Source organism: Halichondria panicea, chromosome 8, assembly GCF_963675165.1.
Source record: "Halichondria panicea chromosome 8, odHalPani1.1, whole genome shotgun sequence".
In the NCBI taxonomy this organism is placed as follows: Eukaryota; Metazoa; Porifera; class Demospongiae; order Suberitida; family Halichondriidae; genus Halichondria; species Halichondria panicea.
The window spans coordinates 1,078,265-1,101,098 of NC_087384.1; the positions used below are offsets into that span (position 1 = coordinate 1,078,265).

The 22,834-nt window shown below is 41.7% G+C and overlaps 5 protein-coding genes across 7 annotated transcripts in view; 2 read left to right on the forward strand and 3 right to left on the reverse strand.

The window, feature by feature from the left end:
- The window catches only part of LOC135339653 (serine/threonine-protein phosphatase 6 regulatory ankyrin repeat subunit B-like), a 95,173-nt gene that overhangs the window by 47,494 nt on the left and 24,845 nt on the right, over positions 1 to 22,834 (reverse strand). For all 3 annotated transcript variants that reach the window (XM_064535870.1, XM_064535869.1, XM_064535868.1), the window contains 2 exons: positions 2,013 to 2,111; positions 352 to 450 (listed from right to left, as the gene is read on the reverse strand). In XM_064535870.1, coding sequence (XP_064391940.1) covers positions 352 to 450; positions 2,013 to 2,111 — 198 coding nt within the window. The remainder of the gene's footprint in view (positions 1 to 351; positions 451 to 2,012; positions 2,112 to 22,834) is intronic.
- LOC135339733 (triple specificity protein phosphatase PtpB-like) overlaps positions 1 to 22,834 on the forward strand; it is an 87,886-nt gene that overhangs the window by 4,714 nt on the left and 60,338 nt on the right. The window lies entirely within an intron of this gene.
- On the reverse strand, positions 9,348 to 19,143 carry LOC135339636 (NACHT domain- and WD repeat-containing protein 1-like). Its single transcript, XM_064535802.1, has 19 exons — positions 18,957 to 19,143; positions 18,789 to 18,887; positions 18,475 to 18,722; positions 18,177 to 18,355; positions 18,003 to 18,115; positions 17,520 to 17,754; positions 17,071 to 17,299; positions 16,667 to 16,897; positions 16,315 to 16,605; positions 16,038 to 16,251; positions 15,648 to 15,787; positions 15,241 to 15,535; positions 14,899 to 15,130; positions 14,482 to 14,637; positions 13,741 to 14,085; positions 13,373 to 13,525; positions 12,073 to 12,270; positions 11,484 to 11,639; positions 9,348 to 10,907 (listed from the first exon to the last, which is right to left on the reverse strand). The coding sequence occupies exons 1-19, from the start codon at positions 19,141 to 19,143 to the stop codon at positions 9,407 to 9,409; spliced, it is 5,202 nt and encodes a 1,733-aa protein (XP_064391872.1). The 3' UTR covers positions 9,348 to 9,406.
- On the forward strand, positions 19,121 to 20,168 carry LOC135339828 (DNA-directed RNA polymerase III subunit RPC9-like). The gene is made up of 7 exons (XM_064536109.1): positions 19,121 to 19,181; positions 19,235 to 19,271; positions 19,342 to 19,431; positions 19,486 to 19,524; positions 19,573 to 19,628; positions 19,696 to 19,753; positions 19,921 to 20,168. The coding sequence occupies exons 1-7, from the start codon at positions 19,174 to 19,176 to the stop codon at positions 20,056 to 20,058; spliced, it is 426 nt and encodes a 141-aa protein (XP_064392179.1). The 5' UTR covers positions 19,121 to 19,173; the 3' UTR covers positions 20,059 to 20,168.
- Positions 20,071 to 21,266, reverse strand: LOC135340160 (peptidyl-tRNA hydrolase 2, mitochondrial-like). The gene is made up of 5 exons (XM_064536484.1): positions 21,202 to 21,266; positions 21,086 to 21,149; positions 20,890 to 20,957; positions 20,725 to 20,837; positions 20,071 to 20,209 (listed from the first exon to the last, which is right to left on the reverse strand). The coding sequence occupies exons 1-5, from the start codon at positions 21,264 to 21,266 to the stop codon at positions 20,160 to 20,162; spliced, it is 360 nt and encodes a 119-aa protein (XP_064392554.1). The 3' UTR covers positions 20,071 to 20,159.

Below are 22,834 nucleotides of genomic sequence, written 5' to 3' on the forward strand. Positions count from 1 at the left end.
ACTCTTCTGAAAAGGCTGCAATAGCATTCCAAGTAAGCAAAACTAGGCATAACTCGAGAACGAAGCATTATTTTGCACATCCACGAATTAAAATCCAAGTAAACATGACTAGAAGCCTATAGAAACTCTTACTTGCACTTGATTCATCCTTGAGCAGCTGTAGCGGTCTACACACACACACACACACAGACACACAGACACACAAACACACTACCGTATACCTCGCTTGCGCATGCGCACCGAGGCATAATAACATAGAACACAACGCCCACTCTAGAGGAAATGTCTGCATAAGCCTTTGAAAACAGTGGTATGAATAATTAAGAGTTGTGTACAGCTAGATACACTCACCTCATCTTGTATATCAACATTGGCTCCAGCATTGATTAGAAGTTCCACACATTTTAGGTGACCATGGCGACTGGCTGACCAGAGAGGGGACTCTCCCGACTGTACATGTAGTACATGAGCAGTAGTATGTTATACCATAGATATAGATACATGTAGAGGGATTAGACACGAAAATGTTTACGTGAAACACTCCGCGTTATATGGTGTGGCTAAAACTACAAAGGATTATACCGTATATGCTTAATCAGGAGCCGCGGATACTAAATGTTTCATTTTGCTGGAAGAGGAGGCTACAATTCAAGAGAGGCCACTGTTCACTCCAGATAATTTAGTTTGTCCTCAAAAGTTGTTTTCACCTGCTGCATAAACTTGAACTCTGCCGTGAGAAACTCTTTGTGAAGCACTAACAAGCTGCTACTTGTAGCTACGTACATATAGCTAGCTGCTAGTTATAATTTTTTTGGCTGCCACGTGCAGAAATGCTAGAGCCAAAGTTCCAAAGTTCACTGAGGCTACTATTTAAGAGCGGTTACTAAATGTTTCATTTTGCTAGCAAGGGAGGCTACTATTTGAGTGCGGCCTTATACAAGAGCGGCCTCTGATCGAGCATATACGGTATTTATAGTCAGCATCCTCAATACCTGTCTTGACTGCCACACAATGTGCTGTACAGAGAAATTGTGAAATTGATGTTAATTATTCTAAAAAGTAAATAGAATCTAGCTATAAAAGGTTGACTATAAAATGCTGTACAAGAAGAAATAGCCCTTTCTATGAAGTCGTGGGAGGTCAAGGCCTGTGGTGTGTCTAAAAGTACTAAGCCAGTTTGAAGGACTATATACAGTACAGCTTATCCATAGCATGACCATTCTATATATAGCATTTAGATACATAATAACCAAGTCAAGCAATATCCTTCACTGTTTTGGCTTCACAGCAGGGAGAGAGAAAAGTTGACATGGAGTAATTAATTCAAGAGTAAATACAAAGGACTTAGAGCTTGTCAGTGATGTAAACTTACTTCTCTAAGTGATTGCTAGTGGAGAGTGGCTAGCCTCATGCACGGTAAACCACGAAACAGTGCAAGGTTGCAGCTGCCAATAGCTAGCGTTCTACTGCAGAGCTAACTGCGCGATCGCTAAATCATAACCGTGGAGTGTTTCAACCGTTTACAGTGTTAGAAATTACTCACTGCCATCAGTCATTGACCGGACGTTTAATTAGAATGACCATGCATTCCAGCATGTTTCCGCTCAGTATGACCAGGCACAAATGACATTTGACCATACAGTCAATAACAATTATTTCTAACAATGCGTCTACACATAGAAGCGGTCGTTTCAAATCCTTTACCTTTTCAATCTATGGTTATACAACTAGTGTTGGCCAGTGTAAACAAAACACACACCGTATACTTACAGTGCCAGTCAGACTCAAAGCAATTTTTGAGGTGAAAATCTGAATTACATGTGGCGCTTATTAGTCAAGGCAATCCTTAAGTTATTGGCCTACGCTAATACGCGCATCTTAGCTGCATGAGAAACAAACCATATAAGCGCCGCCATGACTATTTTAAACGCATTGGTACGAATGTTTTGGGTTCTAAAAGGTGCGTCACTCAGAAGTATTCATTGGCACTGAAATCAATTACTGTAACTGACCTTGTCTTGAGTATTGACTGTAGCCTTGGCTGCTAAGAGGACCCTCACCACCTCATCATGTCCATTGCTACTGGCTGCGTGGAGAGCTGTCACGTTGTCCTGTATTAGAGTGAATATATACATTACTATATACAAGGAGCATTCACGCATGTTTGGGATGAGGCAAATACACTACACTTCGTGCAAGTATATCGGAAGTAATAATTAGTGGGCGTTCGGAAATTCCAGGCTCTTAAATGAATAGGACTATTTTTAGTGTAGTAGGCAGTTTATGCAGACGTTTCCTCCCGGAGGGAGCCATTCATTCGGCCAAAGGTGAGATTTTGCAAAACAGTCTTACAGCTTACATTTATATTTTAATAACATAGAACACAACGCTCCCTCTAGAGGAAATGTCTGCATAAGCCTTAGAACTGCCTACTATAACAAGAATTAGGCAACTGTTTTAGGGTAAGTAGCTATAAACTGAACACAAAAAACGTGTGCGTGGCTGCGTAATAGCTGATTCAGAGGCCGCAACCAAATAGTAACCTCTCTACAGCCGGCCCATTTTCAGTGCCGCTCTCAAATTGTAACCTCAGCGAACTTTGAGGCTATGTCTCTGCACATGGCAACCATATTGATAGTGGTATCTACGGTAGCAGCTAGCTAGGTAGCAACTTGTTGGCTTTTGAAAGACTTTCTCATGGCAGAGTTCGAGTTTGTGCAGGTAAAAAGAACTTTTCATGACGGTTGTTGAATTATAAAAGAGAGGGCATGCAAGTCAACACCGGCGTAGCTAGCAGAATTCAAATGTGGGCGGTTGAATATGTGAATTTGATTGAATTGCTAAAAATAGAAATTTGTATTTTTAGCACTTCATGCACATTCATCCGCCCACATTAGAATTATGCTGTTGCATGCCCGCTCTTCTTTTATATACTAGATACTAGTACGCCCTTATAACTGGGGCCTCTCTTGAACAATGGCCTCTCTCGAATCAGTAAAATGAAACATTTAGTAGCCGCGGACTTTGATCAAGCATATATATGCATAGTAATTAAAGGTCCCAGTCTTTAGACTCGCAAGCCAGCACAAGAAAATGAGACGGGAAACTCCGTCAAACCCCGTGTAGAGACTCGTGTACTGTGTTTTGCAAGTTTGTGCACAGTAAATGGGCGTTGCCTGTGTACTACTGTGGTTACTACCGTAGATCTAATCAGAAATATGCTGACTCATAACTTTCCAGGCTTTATGTTCTCTAAATTTCTACCTGTTCTTTTTGTGCACTTCTATAACTAAAACAAATGCCATACTGGCTCACAACAGAGGTATAGCAAGTCAACAGAGTACTACATGTGCATATACACTAACAGCTTAGCTAACTAAGTTAGCAAATTAATTTTTTTTGCTGAATCAGTACAGTAGACACATTCACTTTACTACAGACTCAGTAGTACTATAGACAACGCCCATTTACTGTGCACAATGCCAACCAACTTGCAAAACACAGTAACATTTGCCACAATGTTTGTGACAACTCAAGTGGCTAGACCGCATGCGGTTACCACAAGATTGATAGTGACTACAAGATTGATAGTGACGTTGAATGCATGAATGCACGTGATGCTCACCACCATAGCCATATATAGGCATTAGCATGCAAGTTGTCGACTAGACTACCTATAGTATAGTACGTACTGATAGAGCACTAGGAGATATTTTGTGTAGCTATTTTTAGTGTACATGTAGTCTATAGCCATTAATCTAAGCATTATGTACAGTAGCAGGGTGTCATACAGGATTTTGAAGTAGAGGGGGGAAATGAGAAAAGTAACCTGAAAATGTTGCTAAAAAAAGGTCAACTGTTATTTCAATACCCAGCTATGGACACTCAGTCATAATTGAAAGGGGGGGGGAAATTGGAGCTAGGGGGGATATCCCCCCTTTCCCCCCTGTATGACACCCTGAGTAGACTGACGTTAAGAAAGCCACAGCCACTTAGAATCTTATCTGATATGCTGTCCCACACAAGATTTTACACCGAGTTTGCTCAGTCTACTGTTTGCCGTGTAACAGACAGCTCGCGAGTCTATCCTATAATAAACCTGTCATTCAGAGCATCATGTGATACCACTACACCAGTACCACACATGCATTGATCCTCACCTCATCTGCCTGGTTTGGATCTGCCCCTCCTTCTAGTGCCAACTGAACCACACCCACATCACCCGTCTCGCAAGCTTCCATTAATAATGACTGGAAAGATATTAAGATATCGTTTAATACTGTACAAAAACTGGCCAACTGAATGGAATCAGGAATACATAGACATGTAATACAAGTCACTCACCATCTCTGGATTTAGATCTAACTTTCAGAGTGACTTATAATTATACTGCATCCTCAGTCGAGTCACGATCACTCACTGGTACTGGTACGTACCTGGTCTCTAGCTCTAGCTCTATGAAAATCACCCCATTCGGTGTGGGGGAGTATCATCTCAGGTGATGCTACCTCCATTTGGCATGCGCATGTTGTGCCAATCAAAAAATGAAGAGCTTCGCACTCATTAGCCTCGAGACCAGGCAGATTAATCGGCCTGGTCTCGAGGCTACGCACTCATATAATTGAAATGCTGTGTGCGTGACACTATAGTGTCATCTTATAAGAACGGCTCACGTTACTTGTACTTGTAGCTTTGCTCGCTGTATTCTAAATACATAGCTGTTGTGTTTGAGCATGCAGTTACTACACATATTCTCTGACTTTGGTACGTCATCTGTCATTCAAAGCGATAAGTGATATATATGGGTTCCGAGTTTATGGGGGTGGTAGAAAGGGTGCATGGCTGGTAAAAACTAATCCTTATCAAGAGGAGTTAAGTGGCGTATTATGTGGCAGAGATTTGCAGGAGACTGGTTCAGCATTAGGCTGTTTCACGGTCAACAATTTTATATATATAGTTTTAAACGACCAGGCAGTGTATGTCGTAATCAAGCTACCCCTAGAGCCCATACTTTCCACAAACATGACGAATATCTACTAGTTCATGCGATTACTTGCACCTCAGTGAAATCAGAAAGAAGCTCACTGGGGTAATTACTACAGAATCTACATTAAAGCTATACTCTGTATGATCAAGACAGCATGAATGGACTGAATTGGGGCTTCAAAATTTGAACTTTGTACCTACAGATAGAGATCCAAGTTGTGATTTAGCTGTAAAAACTGTTATACGCTTATATACCTTAAGTGTAATATATACTATTGCCTAAACTTCACGTGAGCTGACATAAGCTAAGCCAAATAACGTAAAAACTACAACAACAAAAGCATAAAGATCTGGTCTATAAAATCTAAAATTTTAACTTTCATTGTTCCTTGCTCTATAATATATTAAATGTATTATGGTTTACTTACAAATGTATATAAACTGCATGTTACACTTATCTCAAGTGGTTTTTTGCAATTTACTAGTTGCCCAAAACTTCCAAGTGAGCTGCAAAGGGCAGTATATATACTTATAATGGCAACCATGCATGCATAAAAGTATAAGAATGATAACTATTATACGCATGCAATGCATGTACAATTATAATATGTACTTATTAAGAGATGCATATATTCGGTTCCTCTTCTGGCTCAGTATATATAATGGCTTTCATGTACATGCAGGATGAAAGATCTCATCGCACTCTTTGAGACAAGATAAAGTCAAAATGAGGACAGAGTGCATGTGCGGTTGACAATGAGGAGGTTGAATACAACTGGGTATATATAGAAGCATCTCCCTGTCTATATACCAAATCATACAACACTGGTTTGCCAATAGGTCTGTCTATGCATTAAACAATACTGTATAAGCAATGTAGACATCTTTGTGCAGAGGCATACAGTAATACTAGACTCTCGTTAATCCAGCCACCCTTGTACAGCTTTGCCAGAATATCAAGGTGGCCGTATTTCATAAAATAGCCGCGGCTAAAAAAGCAACCCTACCTCAGATCTAATGACTAATTTTGCGGTTTCTATTTAAGTGTAATCCTGCCAAACCACACCCAAACGTCATATCCGGCCGTAATAAACATTAATAACCTAGTTTGGGACAGTCAATATACTGCATGGCCAGTATATATATATGGAATAGCGAGTGGCCGCATTTCATGCAGGGCGAGTTTTGTGCAGTAAAAATCTAGCTAGCAATCTGTGCTAAACTAAATGGCCGGTATATATAATTATTGAGGTGGCCCTACTCAGTCAGAGAGCTGAAATAGTGAGAGTTTATACTGAGCATGAGACCTTGCACAAACAAGATGCTCATAGATCATTCACCCCGTGCGTTGGTTGAGCTTCAAAGCGGAAAAACGGATACAGTAACTTTTTATCGTAATGTCTTTATGATTACGGGGAATGATCGTGAATTGGGAACGATCGTGAATCTATAAAGCAACGATTATAGTTATTTTTGTCGCCGTAGAAGATCGCCTACAAGTTTCAACAATAAGTATGGACAGTCTCAATCATCAGCAGTTAAAGCAGTTCATGATTAAAGTGCATGTATAATTATAGTTTGCTACAGCTCATTTTTGTGTCCACATGCACACACACTTACACAGACTAGGTACCTTATAGCGAGAAATGTTCGCGTGTGCAAATTTTCACTATTTGGCTTCAGAGCCCTCAGCAGAATTGCTCGTGGGTTCTAATATTCGCGGTTGAATGCCACCCACCAATGTAAAATACCAGTGTGTGGGAGTTTATGCCGGTTTTAATTTCCCCGTTACTTCTCTGCCCTCGAAAAACGCAAAATTTTGCATATCACGAAAATTTCCCGCTAGCTATACAGTATATCGTAGAATATAGAATAGAATATTGGTGAATAACCTAAAGTTACGAATAAGCCAATTAAATCAGCAGAAAATTTACCCCTTGTGATCTAACTATTGCGTTTTGGCAAGGATCAGGTGTATTTGCTAGTAATAATTTAGGTTTTGTGATTTTATTGTTGCAAATTGATCAACCCTCACATAATTATGTTTAATGCTCGCAACACATTCATAATCTATAGTAATATGGAATTATACTGCCTTCCGTTATGGACTTGATGGTAATGCTCGTAACGTTGACTATAATACATGCGTACAGCCTTCTTCCCTGCTCGCTGCAACATATCCAAACAAAGACATTGACGTTTGTGCATTCTGATGATTCATGGTGACCTGGAAACTTTCGATAACTTAACAAACTTGTACACAATGTATCGCACTACAATACCACCCGTTACTTCTATTTCAACCATATAGTAAGGCTTTGGAATGCTCGATCTGCCCACTACCTAGATCTACCTACTTCGTATCACCTAACTCGTCATGCACTTCACAGAAAACCACTTCGGTCCTCAAATTCAGTCCCCTGTAACAGATGTGTCGCGAACTGCATAAGAACTTACCAGAACTATAGCTATAGTGTTATCAATTTATCCATCTCGATCTTAATTTTGTCCCCATTAAATATACTCAGGGGCATCATGACGTCTGTCAGTCACAATTTTCCAAGCCATTTCTTTTATATCATCACCTCACACTGTGACTGTAAAGCTTGAATAATAATAATAATGTTGCGTTCCGTCAGTGATGCAAATCAAAGTACTTGGGTATAGCTACAGCACGAATGATCGAAATGACGGAGGAGCAGCTGAGGAAGCAGTGCATGTGCATTGTATCCTGTTGGGTCTTGCAAACCTCTTATGAGCTCACTATTGTGTTGCAACCTATTGCCAAATTCAACAGGCTAGGCAAATACATGTCACAATCTGCACAAATTACCTCATCCCAGAGGTATGATTTTGTATTTCTATAAATTAACGAACTCTCTAATAATAATATAGGTTTACAAGCTCCAATACAGAGATGCAGTAGTGTCTTATGTTCGTGAAGATTGTGACCTGGGGCGGAATTACCATGCATATAATTATGTGTGTGACGTTCATGCATATTAATTAGTATGTTTAATTGTCTTCATGACATAATTAAATGCATGCACAAAGCATTAAAGCATGGCTGGAGGGACTGTAAATTTAAAAGAGATTGCACAAAGTCGTTTCAGGATTTGCGTTAACGCAAATCCTGAAACTTCATCCACGTGATAACAGCAACATATTGAGGGATCGCAAATAAAATAAAATAAAGTGTAAGTGTACAAAATTTGTTTCAGGATAACAGCAACGCATTGAGCTACAGTAAGCTGGCTCAGTCACTCTATACACACCCTGAATTAAGCAATGGCTAGAAATAGAAGGACTGTAAATTTAACAGAAAGTGTACAAAATTTGTTTCAGGATTTGTGTCAACATAAATCCTGAAACTTCATCCAAGGGATAACAGCAACACATTGAGCCACAGTAAGCTGGCTCAGTCACTCTATATGAAGCTACAGCTGGACTGTAAATATAAAGGAGACTGCACAATGTAGTTTCAGGATTTGCGTTAACACAAATCCTGAAACTTCATCCATGGGATAACAGCAACACATTGAGCCACAGTAAGCTGGAAGCCACTCTATACATACCCTGAAGCTATAGCTGGAAATAGAAGGACTGTAAATATAAAGGAGACTGCACAATGTAGTTCAGGATTTGCGTTAACACAAATCCTGAAACTTCATCCACGGGATAACAGCAACACATTGAGCCACAGTAAGCTGGCTCAGTCACTCTATACATACCCTGAAGCTATGGCTGGAAATAGAAGAACTGTAAATTTAACGGAGAGTGCACAGACTCGTTTCAGAATTTGCGTCAACCATGCATTCAGACTAAACACAAATCCTGAAACCTCTGATCTGTCTCACAGGATAACAGCAACACACATTGAGCCACACTTACCCACAGTAAGCTAACCCAGTCACTCTATACACACCCTAAAGTCTACCTAGGAATTAGCATTATTGTGAATGTATTACAGAGAGAGCAGTGGGTCTGCACAAACTCGATTGAAAATGACATGAAAAGGATGGATGGCCGGATACAATGAGCCACAGTACACAGTACCTTAGCTAGACTAAAGATAATAAGCTTATATATAAAAAAATTAGATAGACTATACTCTGTTGTCAGTGGTATTGACTCATCTTAACTCGAGATTAGTTGTACCAAAACTACAGTCAGTGCAAGTGCGCAATAATTTTACCTTTGCATTTTAACAATGGAATGTATGGCCACACTCATAATGCTCTTCATTTAGGCATTTCGGATTTGTGGCACAACACGCGCTAGACTCTGGATCTACACGTAATGATCTAAAGTGCAACAGAGCATAGTGGTATGTGGTGACGTCACGCAAACCTGACCATGAATGTTTTCATACACACACAACACTGCATGCTAAACACATTTCATGCACGAACAATCAAAATCACAAAACCAGACAAGCTGATGACTTTACTACATGTACGCTGTCAGTCCTACTAGAATGTTTATGTTCTTGCATGCCCTCCATCGCCTGCTTGCTGCTTGCGCTGAGTTTGTCAGTATCATTCGAGGGAGCACTAGAAAAATCTTCAGTAGTAGTGACTTGTAAAATGTTATTTTTCTGCCATTCAATTTTACCGGAGTTCTCGGAAGATGAGAGACTTTCATTCCTGTTGCCATTGACAACTTCAATCACCACGTCGATTGGATAATCCGCAGATTCCGCAGTAGATACAGCTGCCTTCTCGTCCATTGGATACACATATTGCTCTTCAGCTTCCAAAATCTCGCTAGCAGCATTCTCTGTTCCTTGGCTACCAACGCTGGTCTTGCTTTCCGTGCTCGCCGAGCTCATAGAGGAACTGGCTATTCCTTTCAATTCTTTTACGATAGGGTTGACTCCGCTCGCACTGAATTGGTGATAGGCCATCGACACCCACCCCCCAACAGTGCCGTACATTATCATCTCCCCTCGGCTGTCACTACTAATACAAGTGATCGGGAGGTCAGTTTGGAAGACAGTACAACATTCTCCAGTGCTGGTATTGAACAGGCGTATCGTTTTGTCCAGGGAGCCTGTCAGACATTGTGTGTTGTTTGATAAGAAGCTCACTGACGTCACGGCTAGTTTGTGCCCGGTTAGTGTTACGAGTCTTTGCCCTGAGGGGATGCTGATGATGCGACAGGTGGTGTCCTCACAGCCCATAGCCAGGAGCGCAGCGTTTGGACTAACAGCAGAACACGTGATCTCAGAAGAGTTGATATGAGTTTGTAGAACAACTTTTCCAGTGAGGAAGTTTCTAACACAAACTTCACCAGACCGACAAGTTGACAGAATGTAGTTGAAATCAGTTCCTTTCGCAAATGAGACAAACACAACACTATCGCTATGGCTACTCAAAGTCTTAAGTTTCTCTCCGCTGGCCACACCCCAAAATGTCAATTTCCCACTTTCTCCACCGACTACCAATAACTCTGCATCCATCGTGACATCGACACATGTTACACCGTCGTCATAACAACTGAACTCCCGCACCACCTCCCCTCTCTCTCCGTCCCAAAGCTGTACACATCCGTCACTCGAGCTGGTCAGAAAATGTTTCCCGTCTCTCATAGCATAGACTTTTGATACAGCCTCGGCTCGTAATTTCTTCATAATTCTCATCGTTGTCAGTTCGTAGATGATCACCATGGAGTCCAGCCCAGCAGACAGGCCATAGTTACAACACGGAGAGAGTGCTATTGACAAGACGTCACCTTTGTGTTGAGTGGTGGTCTTGTTATCACCTGATCTCTTGAGGTCCCATATCCGCACACGTTGATCGTCGCCACCGGTAACAAGGAGGTTTCCTTGGTCCGCTAGAGTGTAGGTATGGACCACGCCCTCTTGCCCTGTCAGGGAGTAGAGGTACGAGCCGGAGAGAATGTCCCACACAACCAACCCCCTACAGGGGGCACAGTTGTCATTAGATGGAGTATTAATTGTTAACAATACTAACCTATGTAATTACCTATGTAATTGGACTTCTATATGCATGGGCTATCAAGTCATGACTTCACTTCACTAAAAATTAACTAAAACTACATGTAAGAGATGTATTCTGTAGTCTTGAATATATGCTCACTAAGTTTTTAAAGGAAAGAAAGAAAGAACTAATGCAACGTTAGCGTACCAAATACTCACATGTACTTGTAGTAGCATACAATTAACCCTAAGGCTGTACCGTATAGAGGGTATATTTCGAGGGTATAAATGTTCGTGGTTTTCGCGGATTAGGCATGAACCGCGAATTTAATATTCCATGCATGCATGTTGCAAAAAAGGCGCTATTCCCCGAAAATTAAATCCGCGAAAACCTTTCTAAAGGCACATCCGCGAAAATTTATACCCTCGAATTATACCCACTATACGGTATATACTAATACCGTGATATCAGTACATGATTCACGACCAGTGCGGACTGATACTGACATGTATGCTAACTGTACATACATGTACTAATGAAGTGTTGACTACTTACATATGTTTGTAGGCAGCCACCACCTTATGACCAGCTGCAATGGCTAGTACAGGCTCTTCCTCATTGGGCAGCTGTAGGACACGACTTGTTTCCATGGAGACCCAGTCCCTCACCACCACCTGTCCAGATTGGGTACCTGTCACCAGATACTTGAACCTGCGGGAAAACGAAGTATACATGCATGAGTAAAACTAAAACAAAGTTTGCAACATCAAGTGATACACTTTTACTTTTGTAGATCTATGATTAATATAATACCGTGTAGCGGGTAGGTTTTCACTGATTAAGCATGTACCGTGAACATGAATTTAGTATCACATGCATGCATGCTGCAAAAAGGCTGCTATTCCGCGAAACTTTATACATGACCCTCGAAATATACCTGATATACGGTAGTATGAAACATTCCCCTCTATACACCTCTATATTAGTAACTGCAGAGATATGCTCACAAGTACATGCAACACCTCCTAGGCCTAGTTTACCACATAAAAATGTGAGTGTTGAATATTGAGATTGAGGACTGAGAAAATAGCTACCTTATTCTGGGTACATCACTGATACTGTAATACAGAGAATATACATGTACCATTCAACTCTTGCCGTGGTGATAGCAGTGACTCTTTCCCCGCCCACCACACTCCTCCCCTCCCCGGAGATGATATCAGTGAGGCTAATACGTCCGTCCTCACACAGTGCGACCGCCCACACGTCCTCACACAGGGTGAGGGCCGTCAGAGGAGAACGTGTCTCAGAGGTGAGCGTGAAGATCACCTGACCATACGTGCTACAGTCCAACAATGAGAGTGATACGGAATGAGAATCACATAATAAATTATTTATATGTACCCATGTACCGTACCGTATTACTAGAATACTTTGTGGGTGAAGAACCTTTGCGATTAATGAGCCAAATCAGCAGAAATGTTGACCTATTGCTATTGCGTTCTGACAAGGATCGTGTGTATTTACCAATAATTTAGAATTTGCGATTTTATTGTTGCGAATTGATCAACCCTCGCGAAGTTCGCATATGTTCGATGCTTGCAAAACATTCTAGTCATACGGTATATATATCAGAGGAGGATAAAAAGTTTTCATTAAAATCTGCTTCCGAAGGATCTTAATTGCATTCCAACTGTCTACTCTTTCTTTGTTACCTCCAACCACAGTAAAGTTTAGAGGAAAATTAGATGATCAGAAGCAGATTTTGATTAAGAGCTTTTGACTCTGACTATCCTCCTCATCAGAGGAGGTCTGACATGCCTGCACAAATCACTACAAGTTCAGTGCATTGATGTCATTGCGGTCACATGATAACGTCCAGGCCAATGCACTAGCACTTGTACACACATGTCGGACCTCCTGTATGTACACAAATTTATTGTATTACTAGAATGTTTTTTTGCAAGCATCAAACATGTGCGAACTTTGCGAGGGTTGATCACTTCGCAAAAATAATTAATTCTCAAAAATAAAATCGCAAAACTTGGAACGTTAGTTTCAAAGATGATAAAAAAAGTTCTACCAATTAACATCTGAGATACAAATTGATGACACAGCAATAGTTTCATGTTTGTTTGTTTGTATGTATATGGCAGAGTAGGACTACCAGTGTGGTTGTCCTTCCAAAAATTGTATTGCAGATCCACTCACTGCTGCACAGATCAGGACTTACTTTATAGTGTGTTACAGTCTGAACATATTGTGGTTTCCAGTTTTAATGAGATTCATACAATAATTGGTATATTTCCTACATTCCTGTAGAAGCAAAATGCCATTGAAACACTGTTACAGTAACTGCTTTAACAAGTGGATGCAAGATTCACCACCACGCCCTTGTTGCTATGACACCATGCGATAGCTAACACAAACATGAAGAAACTTACTTGCTCTCGATATCAGTATTCCAGATTTTGATGGTTTTGTCTGAGGACCCGGAGATGATTTTCTGCCCATCACTGGTACGAACCACGGCACTCACAGCTCCCCTGTGACCCCTCAACACACACAGGCACTCAGCCGTAGCCACAAGCCAATGTCTGCAATAAGGAATAGATTCTATCTGCTACAAAGATAATTAGTGAAACCCCCAATCTTAAAGAATCGTAACTAAGCTCTTGCTATTGCTTCAAAAACGGTGGATTTTGACTAGAAAGCTAGTGATCTAAACACATCATTAAAAGTATCCATCTTTAGAATTTAGTGAACTCAAACTCAAGTTACAGGCACTCAAAGGCAGCTTAAGAACACTGACCTGACGGTGTTGTCAGCGGATCCAGATGCTGCATATCGGCCATTCAAGGTGAGCGCTACACTCAGCACTTTGTCTGTGTGACCATCAAACGTCTTTATCACTCCGGTGCTCTTTACATCCCAACTCTTCAGCGTCTTGTCCTCAGAGGAGCTGATTACAATCATTGACAGACTGTTGTCTGCCGAGCGACGTACAACAGTGGATGCTAGGCTAGTTATCAATCCTCTGTGTCCCTCCATGGTGACCAGTAGTGGCCCCCCAGGCAAGTGGTAGAGAGGGTGTAGGGGAGTGATGGCTGGACAGTAGTCATCAAAAGCTCTTAACAAAATCTCTTTTAGGTTGGGCCTGTACAAAGAGTACATGTAGGTAGGTAAGTACTAGAGTTGGCTCTGTACTAGAGTTTTGATGTTCCAAATTCAGTGGTTTTATGATTTTCCGAAAGCTTAAAAGGAGCTCGTTCATATGGTATGCTCAAATCACAAATTTGGAATGGGACATTATTCGGAAAAGACTATAATTATATGTATACATAGCCCATGGTATTTTGCCAAAATCAGGCCCAAAATAGATTTTTGATTTTAAAAAATCATCTGAAAGGCCTCTCAGAAAATTAACGTTATTGGACAAACAGAACTGAAGTTATGGCGTTCCATTTAACGCTACATACATTACAACTACAATTTAATGTATAATTCATGGAGCCTCTCTCTATGGTGCACACAAATTCAATTCTAAGCGTACCATTGCCATGGTGATGAGCCTCTAACGTGTGGCAGTAGTCGTCCCAGTAGCTGTGAGGATAGACAGAGCTGGTCACGACACAGGGCCTCCACTGACTGACTCAAGGCATCCCTCAACAGTACTAGCTCATACTGGGAATCACCAGCACCAGCACTCCTGTAAGTATACCAAACGAAAAATAGTAATTCAAAACACAAAACACCTCTAGCTGTTGATATACATGTAATAGCATTCTTATGTTGTTATCTTATTGTACTCCTGATAATAGCTATATCTTCAAAGCACGGTTTTCATGTACTGTATGTACAGAAGAATTTGATTGTAATAATTATTGTCTGTTTATAAAGCACACTGCATGTACGTTACCTCTACATTACAAAATGACATCACAACGCAGTTTTGTAACGTACTCCTCACCTGGCTAACGGCACTAGTGGCAACACAGCTGCAAACTCTGCCACCAGATCCAGGACAGAGATACTGACAATACTCGCCTTCAGCCACTCGTAGTCAACCAGCAGTCGCTGCAGCTCATAGTGTCTCCGGGCGAGCGTTAGGAGGTGTGGCAGTAGGTGGAGCTTACGAACATTGTATAGGCCCAGCTCATCACTCACAACCACCGGCTGTTCAAAATGAAGCTTCTCTCCATCTTCACAAATAACCAAAAAGCAGCATATTAATAATATTACACTATTTTCAACGGGAGCTTCGAGTTTACTAAAATGTGTAGGATCACATAATACACGTAGCTACTTGTACCTGTTTCGTCAGCAGTCCTCTGAAGTAGCCCACCTGCAAAGTAGTTGGCGAGTGTGTTGTAACGAGCCTGAGCAGTGGGTGGGTAGGAGAGGTAGGCGGAGACTGCAGCCTCGTGTAGGTGGTGATGGGACCAACGCAAGACTAGTGATCCCCCACACCCACTGTGGTAGTCGAGGAGTGGCCTGAGGGCACGATGGAACATGGCCGTGAGGAGCGGGGGGATGGCTGTTAGTGTGTGGATGTCAGAAGTGGGGGTGTGGAGTGGGCGCCACTTCTGATTGACCTCTTGCATCACCTGTAGTGAGATTCACAGAAAGTGATTAATATGTAGAAAGTCAACATCAACAATAATATCAGCTTTGTATATGTACTGTCATACCTCATCATCACATGATGTACTGTCATACCTCATCATCACATGATAGCACGTCCAGGAGCTCCATTTCAGTGAGGCCATCCCTTGAGGCCGTGATGTAGCCGAGTGCACTCCTCGTAAACACCCTCCCTAACCTGTCCTCCACCTCACTGAAAAACTGCTTTGTGATTCCTACAATGGATTTGTGAATATTTGAGTATGTGTGTACAGTGGGTATGTGTGTACAGTGGATATGTGTGTACATGGGTATGTGTGTACATGGGTATGTGTGTGCATGGGTATGTGTGTACAGTGGGTATGTGTGTACATGGGTATGTGTGTACAGTGGGTATGTGTGTACATGGGTATGTGTGTACATGGGTATGTGTGTACATGGGTATGTGTGTACTGTTACAGTAATAGATCTATGTACGTAACTCACCGTTCAAGTCAGCGATTGGTGTCCAACTGCTGTTCCACTGGTAGGAATGCCAAAAAGTGACCTCTCTTAGAAGAAACTGCAAATACAGTGGATTTCTATACTTTAGAAAAGCATCAAGGACCACTTTTTCCTGAGTTCCCGTTAGCATCCTCCCCCTTATTTTGAGCGAGTGATTCAACAGCTGCTTACAATCAGAGCTACTCAGCTCAGCCACCTACAGTTGGAGTGAGACTAGGGACTACACACACACACACAAAAGATCAATGTTTTAAATTACCTCAATGAAGTTCTCCTGATGAGTTGATAGCAGGCTCTGCAGTACGGGAAAACAGCTGTATTTTGTTTCTGAGGAAGTGGACAGGACAATCTTGACGTGCTCTGGTAGGTGTAGCGGTAGCCATGACAACCCGAGAGCTCCATCTTCTGGTGATAACTCATCCACACTATCCAATAGCAGAATAAGTGGTTTATCGCTCGAGGAAAATGCTAACAATCGACGCAAAGCCTCACAAAGTGATCTGTAACCATTCGGCAATTCAACGATCTCTTGCTTGTATATAACACGAAGCTGTAGAGAGAGCACACACTCACAATGCACACATAGTGAATATAGAACTGGTCTCTCTCACTTGTTTGCAGATGTCCAATAGAAGATGTCTCACACATTGAGCATTAGGTGTGGCTCTGATGAACCGCAACACGATGGCTGCTCTCTTGAGGGAGCTAACAGTCCCAAGCATGCAAGCTACCCCCGCCATCAGGCTAGTCTTACCACTCCCCACACACCCGTGCAGGACGAGAGGAGTCATCGACGAACCTCCAAGGTAGTCAAGGATACGGGAGGTGATAGGTGGTCGATCCTATTATAAGAAAACTATATCATATGAGTACACGTAATTTTTGAAAAGCAGTAAATTTCGACTTACTCCAGTTTAGGACCACATTTCAGATACTTTTATGGGACTATTTTATCCTATTTTTATCCTATTTTTCTACTGGAAAAGTTCAATCATAAAGGTTTCAATGAGCTCACCATAAACACGAGACTCTTCCTATTACAGTAGCTGGCATGGCAGAGAATCTCGTGGGTCACACCATCGCTATTCTGCAGGTGTCCAGTGAAACCACTGGTAACCATGGACTGTAATGCAGTGAGTAGCTGCTCTGAGAGCTGGGTGAGATAGTCAGTGTGTGTCTCTGTGTCCACTCCCTTGCCCTTAGCCCACTTCAGGGAGAACTCAAAGATGTTGGTAGAATTAAGTCTGTCAACACACAAATCCAGTTGTTAATACCTTTAATTATAGGCAATTAAGCCTTTAATTATTGTGAATAATATAGCTATAATTTATTTCACTAGGCAAGCTTAATGAATGCCATGCAGCTAGGTATAGCTCTACAGCAGACTACATTAATCATTATCAAATACAATGAATGCAATGCCCTGGTAGATAGAGAGAGCTACAGGAGACTGTATGTACTCACCCCACATATTTGGCTGGCATCCTGGCCTCCTTGAGATGGTTCAGTATCTTGAGTGTCTCTTGATCGAACTCCGCCCCTCTCTTCCCCTCCACCAGGTCAGTGTAGGCGGCCAACACCCGGTCCCCTGATGGTCGCTGCTCCTGGAGATCTGTGAATGTGCGTTTGAGCCACAGACAAGATTGGTTCGGATCCTTGGTCATGTTGAATATCCCCAGACATACCTCCTCTTCGATCACTGCAAATGGAGGGGGGAGGTGATTTTTAAATTCTGATCACCAGTAGCAGCCCATGCTTATTTGTCAAGAATGGAACGTTTAGATCCGAACATATTCCATTTATGTAAGCACATCATTAGATAGCACAAAATACATTTTTTAATTACCAAAACTAACTCAAGTTATGCGCAGTCAAAGTTAGCTATCAAAACAAGGTTGTTGTCTTTCCAACGTTTTTGTACCTAGCTACAAGTTTTGGTTCACGTACCTGACATGGTATAGTGTTGAGCTTTGGAGATGTCTTTACCGAGAGCCACCTTTGCTGCCTTCCTGGTGGTCCTGGACAGTGACTGGTGGATGGACTTCCATTCCTCATGATACCTAGAGTGCAGTAAACAGTAATCAACACACATCCGAGGTTACTGTACACACAGGAGCTTACATTCCACTGCGAGACTGCAGGACATATTGGGGAGGGAGGGCGTTTGTGTCCTGCCTGTACCATTGAGTCACCAGCTGTCTCATGCTGTGATCGTCAATGGCTGCCAGCAACAGTTTAAAGTCCTTCTCTGGAATGTGTTTGTGGAGAGCCTTGTGGCCGTACCTCTGAGCCAGCAGAGTCTATAGACAAATCGACAAAATACTATAATAACTTTTACAGTGGCTTTACGTTACAGGAGTGAATAGTTTGAAATGGGGGAAGAGGGGAAATGTTGAAATTATCGAAAAAACAATCTTACCACAAAGGTTGGACCCACTGACACTTCCTGACAGAGTTTGATTTCGTCTCTGGCCATTTCCAGTAACCCTCTTGTCTCCAGCTCGTAGGCCATGCTGTCGCTAAGGGCCTCGGGTGTGGGGAGGGGCATGGTGGACGGTACCTCTCGGAACAGGTCCACAACTACGCATTGCAGTCCCAGAAAATGGCAGAACTGACGTAATTGAGGGTACACATGAGAGGCCAAATGTCTTTTCTCGACAATGGAGTCTGAGACAATGAGAATAATGATACAGAGTATATTCTTCTAGTTTCAACTTTGAATCAGCTGCTGACCTGAAAGTTCAGAGGAGATATAGATCCTGACAGTTTTGTAGAGTGGCTCTTGCTTGAGCGAGAGGTCACCATTGTAAATGTCATCTGTTTCTCTATTTCCTGGTGAAGTGTATTGTACATGTCATGGTGGTTGCAGAAAAGGGGGTGGGGCTGGTCCTAGCAACTTACTGATTACAGAGGCGGCCCTGCTTGTGTCTTGAGGGAAAGAAACTGCCCTCACAGAGTCCATCTTTATTGCAGCGTAGATGTAGACGCTCTTGATGACAGCTAGAGCTGCTTGTGAAGGGCTTAGGAAAAGAGACAGCACTAGCGAGATAAGATCTAAAAGGGGTGTGGCGATAGGATCAAATGCCATGTGGCCTGTGCAATAGGAGATATCATCACAATGGAAATGTAAATCTCTTCTTGTGTGTTCTGTAATAATCTGACTATTTTGTTCCATGCAGTATTGACAAGAATGTGGCTATGCTCTCAAACTTTGAGGTAAGAACACTAGCTAGCTACTAGTGAACAAGTCGTCATGTCACATCATTCTCGATCTCGCCCACAACAGGTGCACGACCTCCTGGCAAGCTTACAGACAAATACAAAGGGAAAGAAACCAAACGGTCGAGCACAAAACCTTGCCACAATCACATACGAAGTGAGTGATACATTTTTGTCTGATTTTCTCTTCGTTAAACTATTCAAATTTTAGACCAACGAGTATCTGTCCAAGACTCCGTGTGCACTACAGGTACAGTATAGTGTGTAGGCATATCATGTGATTCACAATGCCTGACAGGATGCAAAGATCATCAAAGACTTCCTAAACGACCTAAAATTAGTCAAGTTAACAAAGTGAGCTTAAACTACCATTTATTTTAGTATTTTAGAGGACTATCTTCATAGTCCTATCCATTTATAGAGCTGAGAAACTGCAGCTGTTGAATCTGAGACCAGTCACACAAGTGGAGTTGCAGCTGGTGAGTTTACTAATGTGTGTATTGCCACGACGACCCTAATGATCGTACCGTGTCTGAAAACACCCCCAACTGAATTTGCATAGTTTTGTACCATTTTGTGCAATTGCCACCAGCTCCATGCAAGGGACTTCCTAATAATTGATGAGTGTCTCTCTCTCTGTACCCAGTTAGTTGAGGAGATGGAGGAGCGTCTGAGTGAAGAGGAGACGACTGCTCTACTGGAGAGAGTGGCCGCTCTGCCCTGTCCACAACCTGAGCAACCCGAGCCACCAGTAGAGAGTGATACCATGGACACCAACTCTTGACAATCATTGTGTTTTGTTAATATTAATATTCTTTCCAATGTAAAATTCACATAAAAAAGTCACAAAATAAATACATGTAGTACTGTTATTATATTCTACGGCTATAACAGTTTAAGGTGTCCTGTTGTCGTGTCCACCTTCTCTACTGGACCTGCATGTGTGTGGGGAAACATGTGACTACTACACAAGTATAGTTGACGCAAATTAGATCCCACTTGAGTGTGTTTAGCAGAGAACTACCATGAGCAATAGTTCCCGGTAACCATATTATAATTATTGCTTGAGGATAGAGGATAGCTAGTGATGTAATGTTGGTACATGTATTTGGCCGAAATTCGCAAAATCTAAATATGAATCATTGATGACACCTTTTGAAAGGTCTCTTTCTATAGTTGAACAGCCATAACTTTAGTATTGTTGATCCAATTTCAAAGCTTCTTTCAAATGATGTGATTCAATTTGGCATTTTTCACCATGGTACATTGTAGCTTAGTTAGCCAATGAAAAGTGGGACCTAAAGCAGTTAGATCATGGGCATGAATTGCAAAAGTCTATAATTGTATTATAGTTGAGGGCATAGTACTACACAAGTAATGACACAAAATATCATATGAACAGTAGAGTGCATTAGATAACAAAACACCTGTAGCTAGTATATACCCTCACCTGGTCCAATACAGAGCACTGTCTTAGAGCCTGGTGCGATCTGAGTGCGTCCAGCATCCCTCACAACGTGAGTGTTGAGACCTAACTCCCTAGCATGTTGCCTCACATCCAGTCTGGAGGGGGAGGGGCAGATAAGTATACGCTACTAGTACACGGTATACTTACAATGTTTGCTCGTCAGGAGCCTTGACAACGACCTTTGTACACCCTGTGTTCTCCCAGTGACTGACCACCTGTGTGAGAGGACAAATCATAAATTATGCAAAAATCACATTACCCCCGCCCCCTCACACACCCAACATCCGCCCACTCAACCCTCACACACCCATTACACATATCTCACACATAACTATGTACATACCTCAGCTGCAGGTTGGGTACTCATCAGTTGCTTGTATGCTCCGATAGCAGCATGACTATATACACTACATGGAAAACAAGCATACATTTATATGAATATATCGCTGTTAAAATGACGGCTCACTTGAGCAGCAATCTTCCCCTTGCCCATCTTCAGATCGTTTCCTCACTACAAACACCATCTTGCAAGGTCATTGCAGAAGATGGTGGATCAATTGCTTACGACCAGGGGGCAACTTCGGCAGGCAAGCAGCTATGAAGTTGATGTAAATTGTATGAACTACTCTGGATACAGTAGTGTTGTTCAAAATGATGTTGGAAAAAAGCACAAAATTCTTGATACAGGATGCGGAACTGGCCTAGCTGGTGAATTGCTTTTAAATTCTATATCAACTCCACAAGCAATTCAGCTTTATGGTGGTGACATTAGCACTGAGATGTTGAAGATAGCAAAATCGAAAGGAATTTACACCGAGCTGCAAGTCATCAACCTGAAAGAGGAACTGCCATACGAAGCCAATAGTTTTGACAGTGTTATCTGTGTTGGTGCATGTGTTTGGGATCGGACATTGTGGCTTGGAATGTTTGCCAAACATCCTCCGTGTTCTCAAGCCCGGCTGTTTCTTCATTGCAACAGTTAACGAAAAAGTGTTCGACCTCACGACAGCTGAAGAATGGAAAAAGCAGATATCAACATGCAACTGTGAACTGTTAGAGAACACTAAAATACCGTACCTATAGATTATGCAACGCTTTTATTCTTGTTGTTCGTAAATTGATTCAGAACTAATAATATTGATCCTTAAAACAAATATTTGGTTGTTGATCTAGTCTTTGAAATGTGTTTTAGCATCAGTTCCACGTAGCCTTTGTGCCTATTTTTTTGTATCATCAGTGACCTACAGTGAGTAGAATGTACTGCATGGATGGGATGATAATTTTTATGACTGCATCTGAAGATCAAACATTTACGATAGGTCATTACGAATACCGTACATGATTTTGGACTTGTAGTTTGGGAAAATTCTAATGCCATGCTTTGAAAAGGTCATTTCAAACCAAATTATTAAAACCTATATTATTATATGAACAGTGGACATTGAAAAGCTAGTACAGTATGATGTGTCCGTTTTTGGCTGCAAGACATAGCTGCAAGACATAGGTTCTAGTGGAAAGCTGGACCTGCATGATTATCAGGTCCAGTTTTCCCCACTTCCACTAGAACCTATGATACTAGAACAAATCAAAGCTGTCATGCCGGATAGGAGTACCTTTGGTGGTGTCAGTATATTAGCAGTAGGAGACTTTTTTCAATTACCCCCCGTCTGTCAAACACCTGTTTTTTTAGTGTCGTCAATGATAGTTATGCTAAACTATATACAACTTGGGTTCATTATGGTTAGATGAATTTCAAATGATTGAGCTAGATGAGATTATGAGACAAAAGGGTGAGACTCCGTATTTTGTGAACTTCTGTGTAGGATTAGAACTGCTATACACACAATGACAATGACATCGATGTGCTCAAGTCTAGGGAAATTACTCCTCAAATGCCCAATTACCCAAACCATGCTCTACATGTGTATAGACTCAATGCTGACGTTGATGAGCGTAACATGACCATGTTGAATGCCTTGGTTCCAGAAAATCAGCAATACTCTATAAAGTCTCGTGATTCTAGAGCTGCATGGTCAAACTATCCACATCAACCTGTCAACCCTGTCTGACAAGAGATCAGAAACTAGTGGCC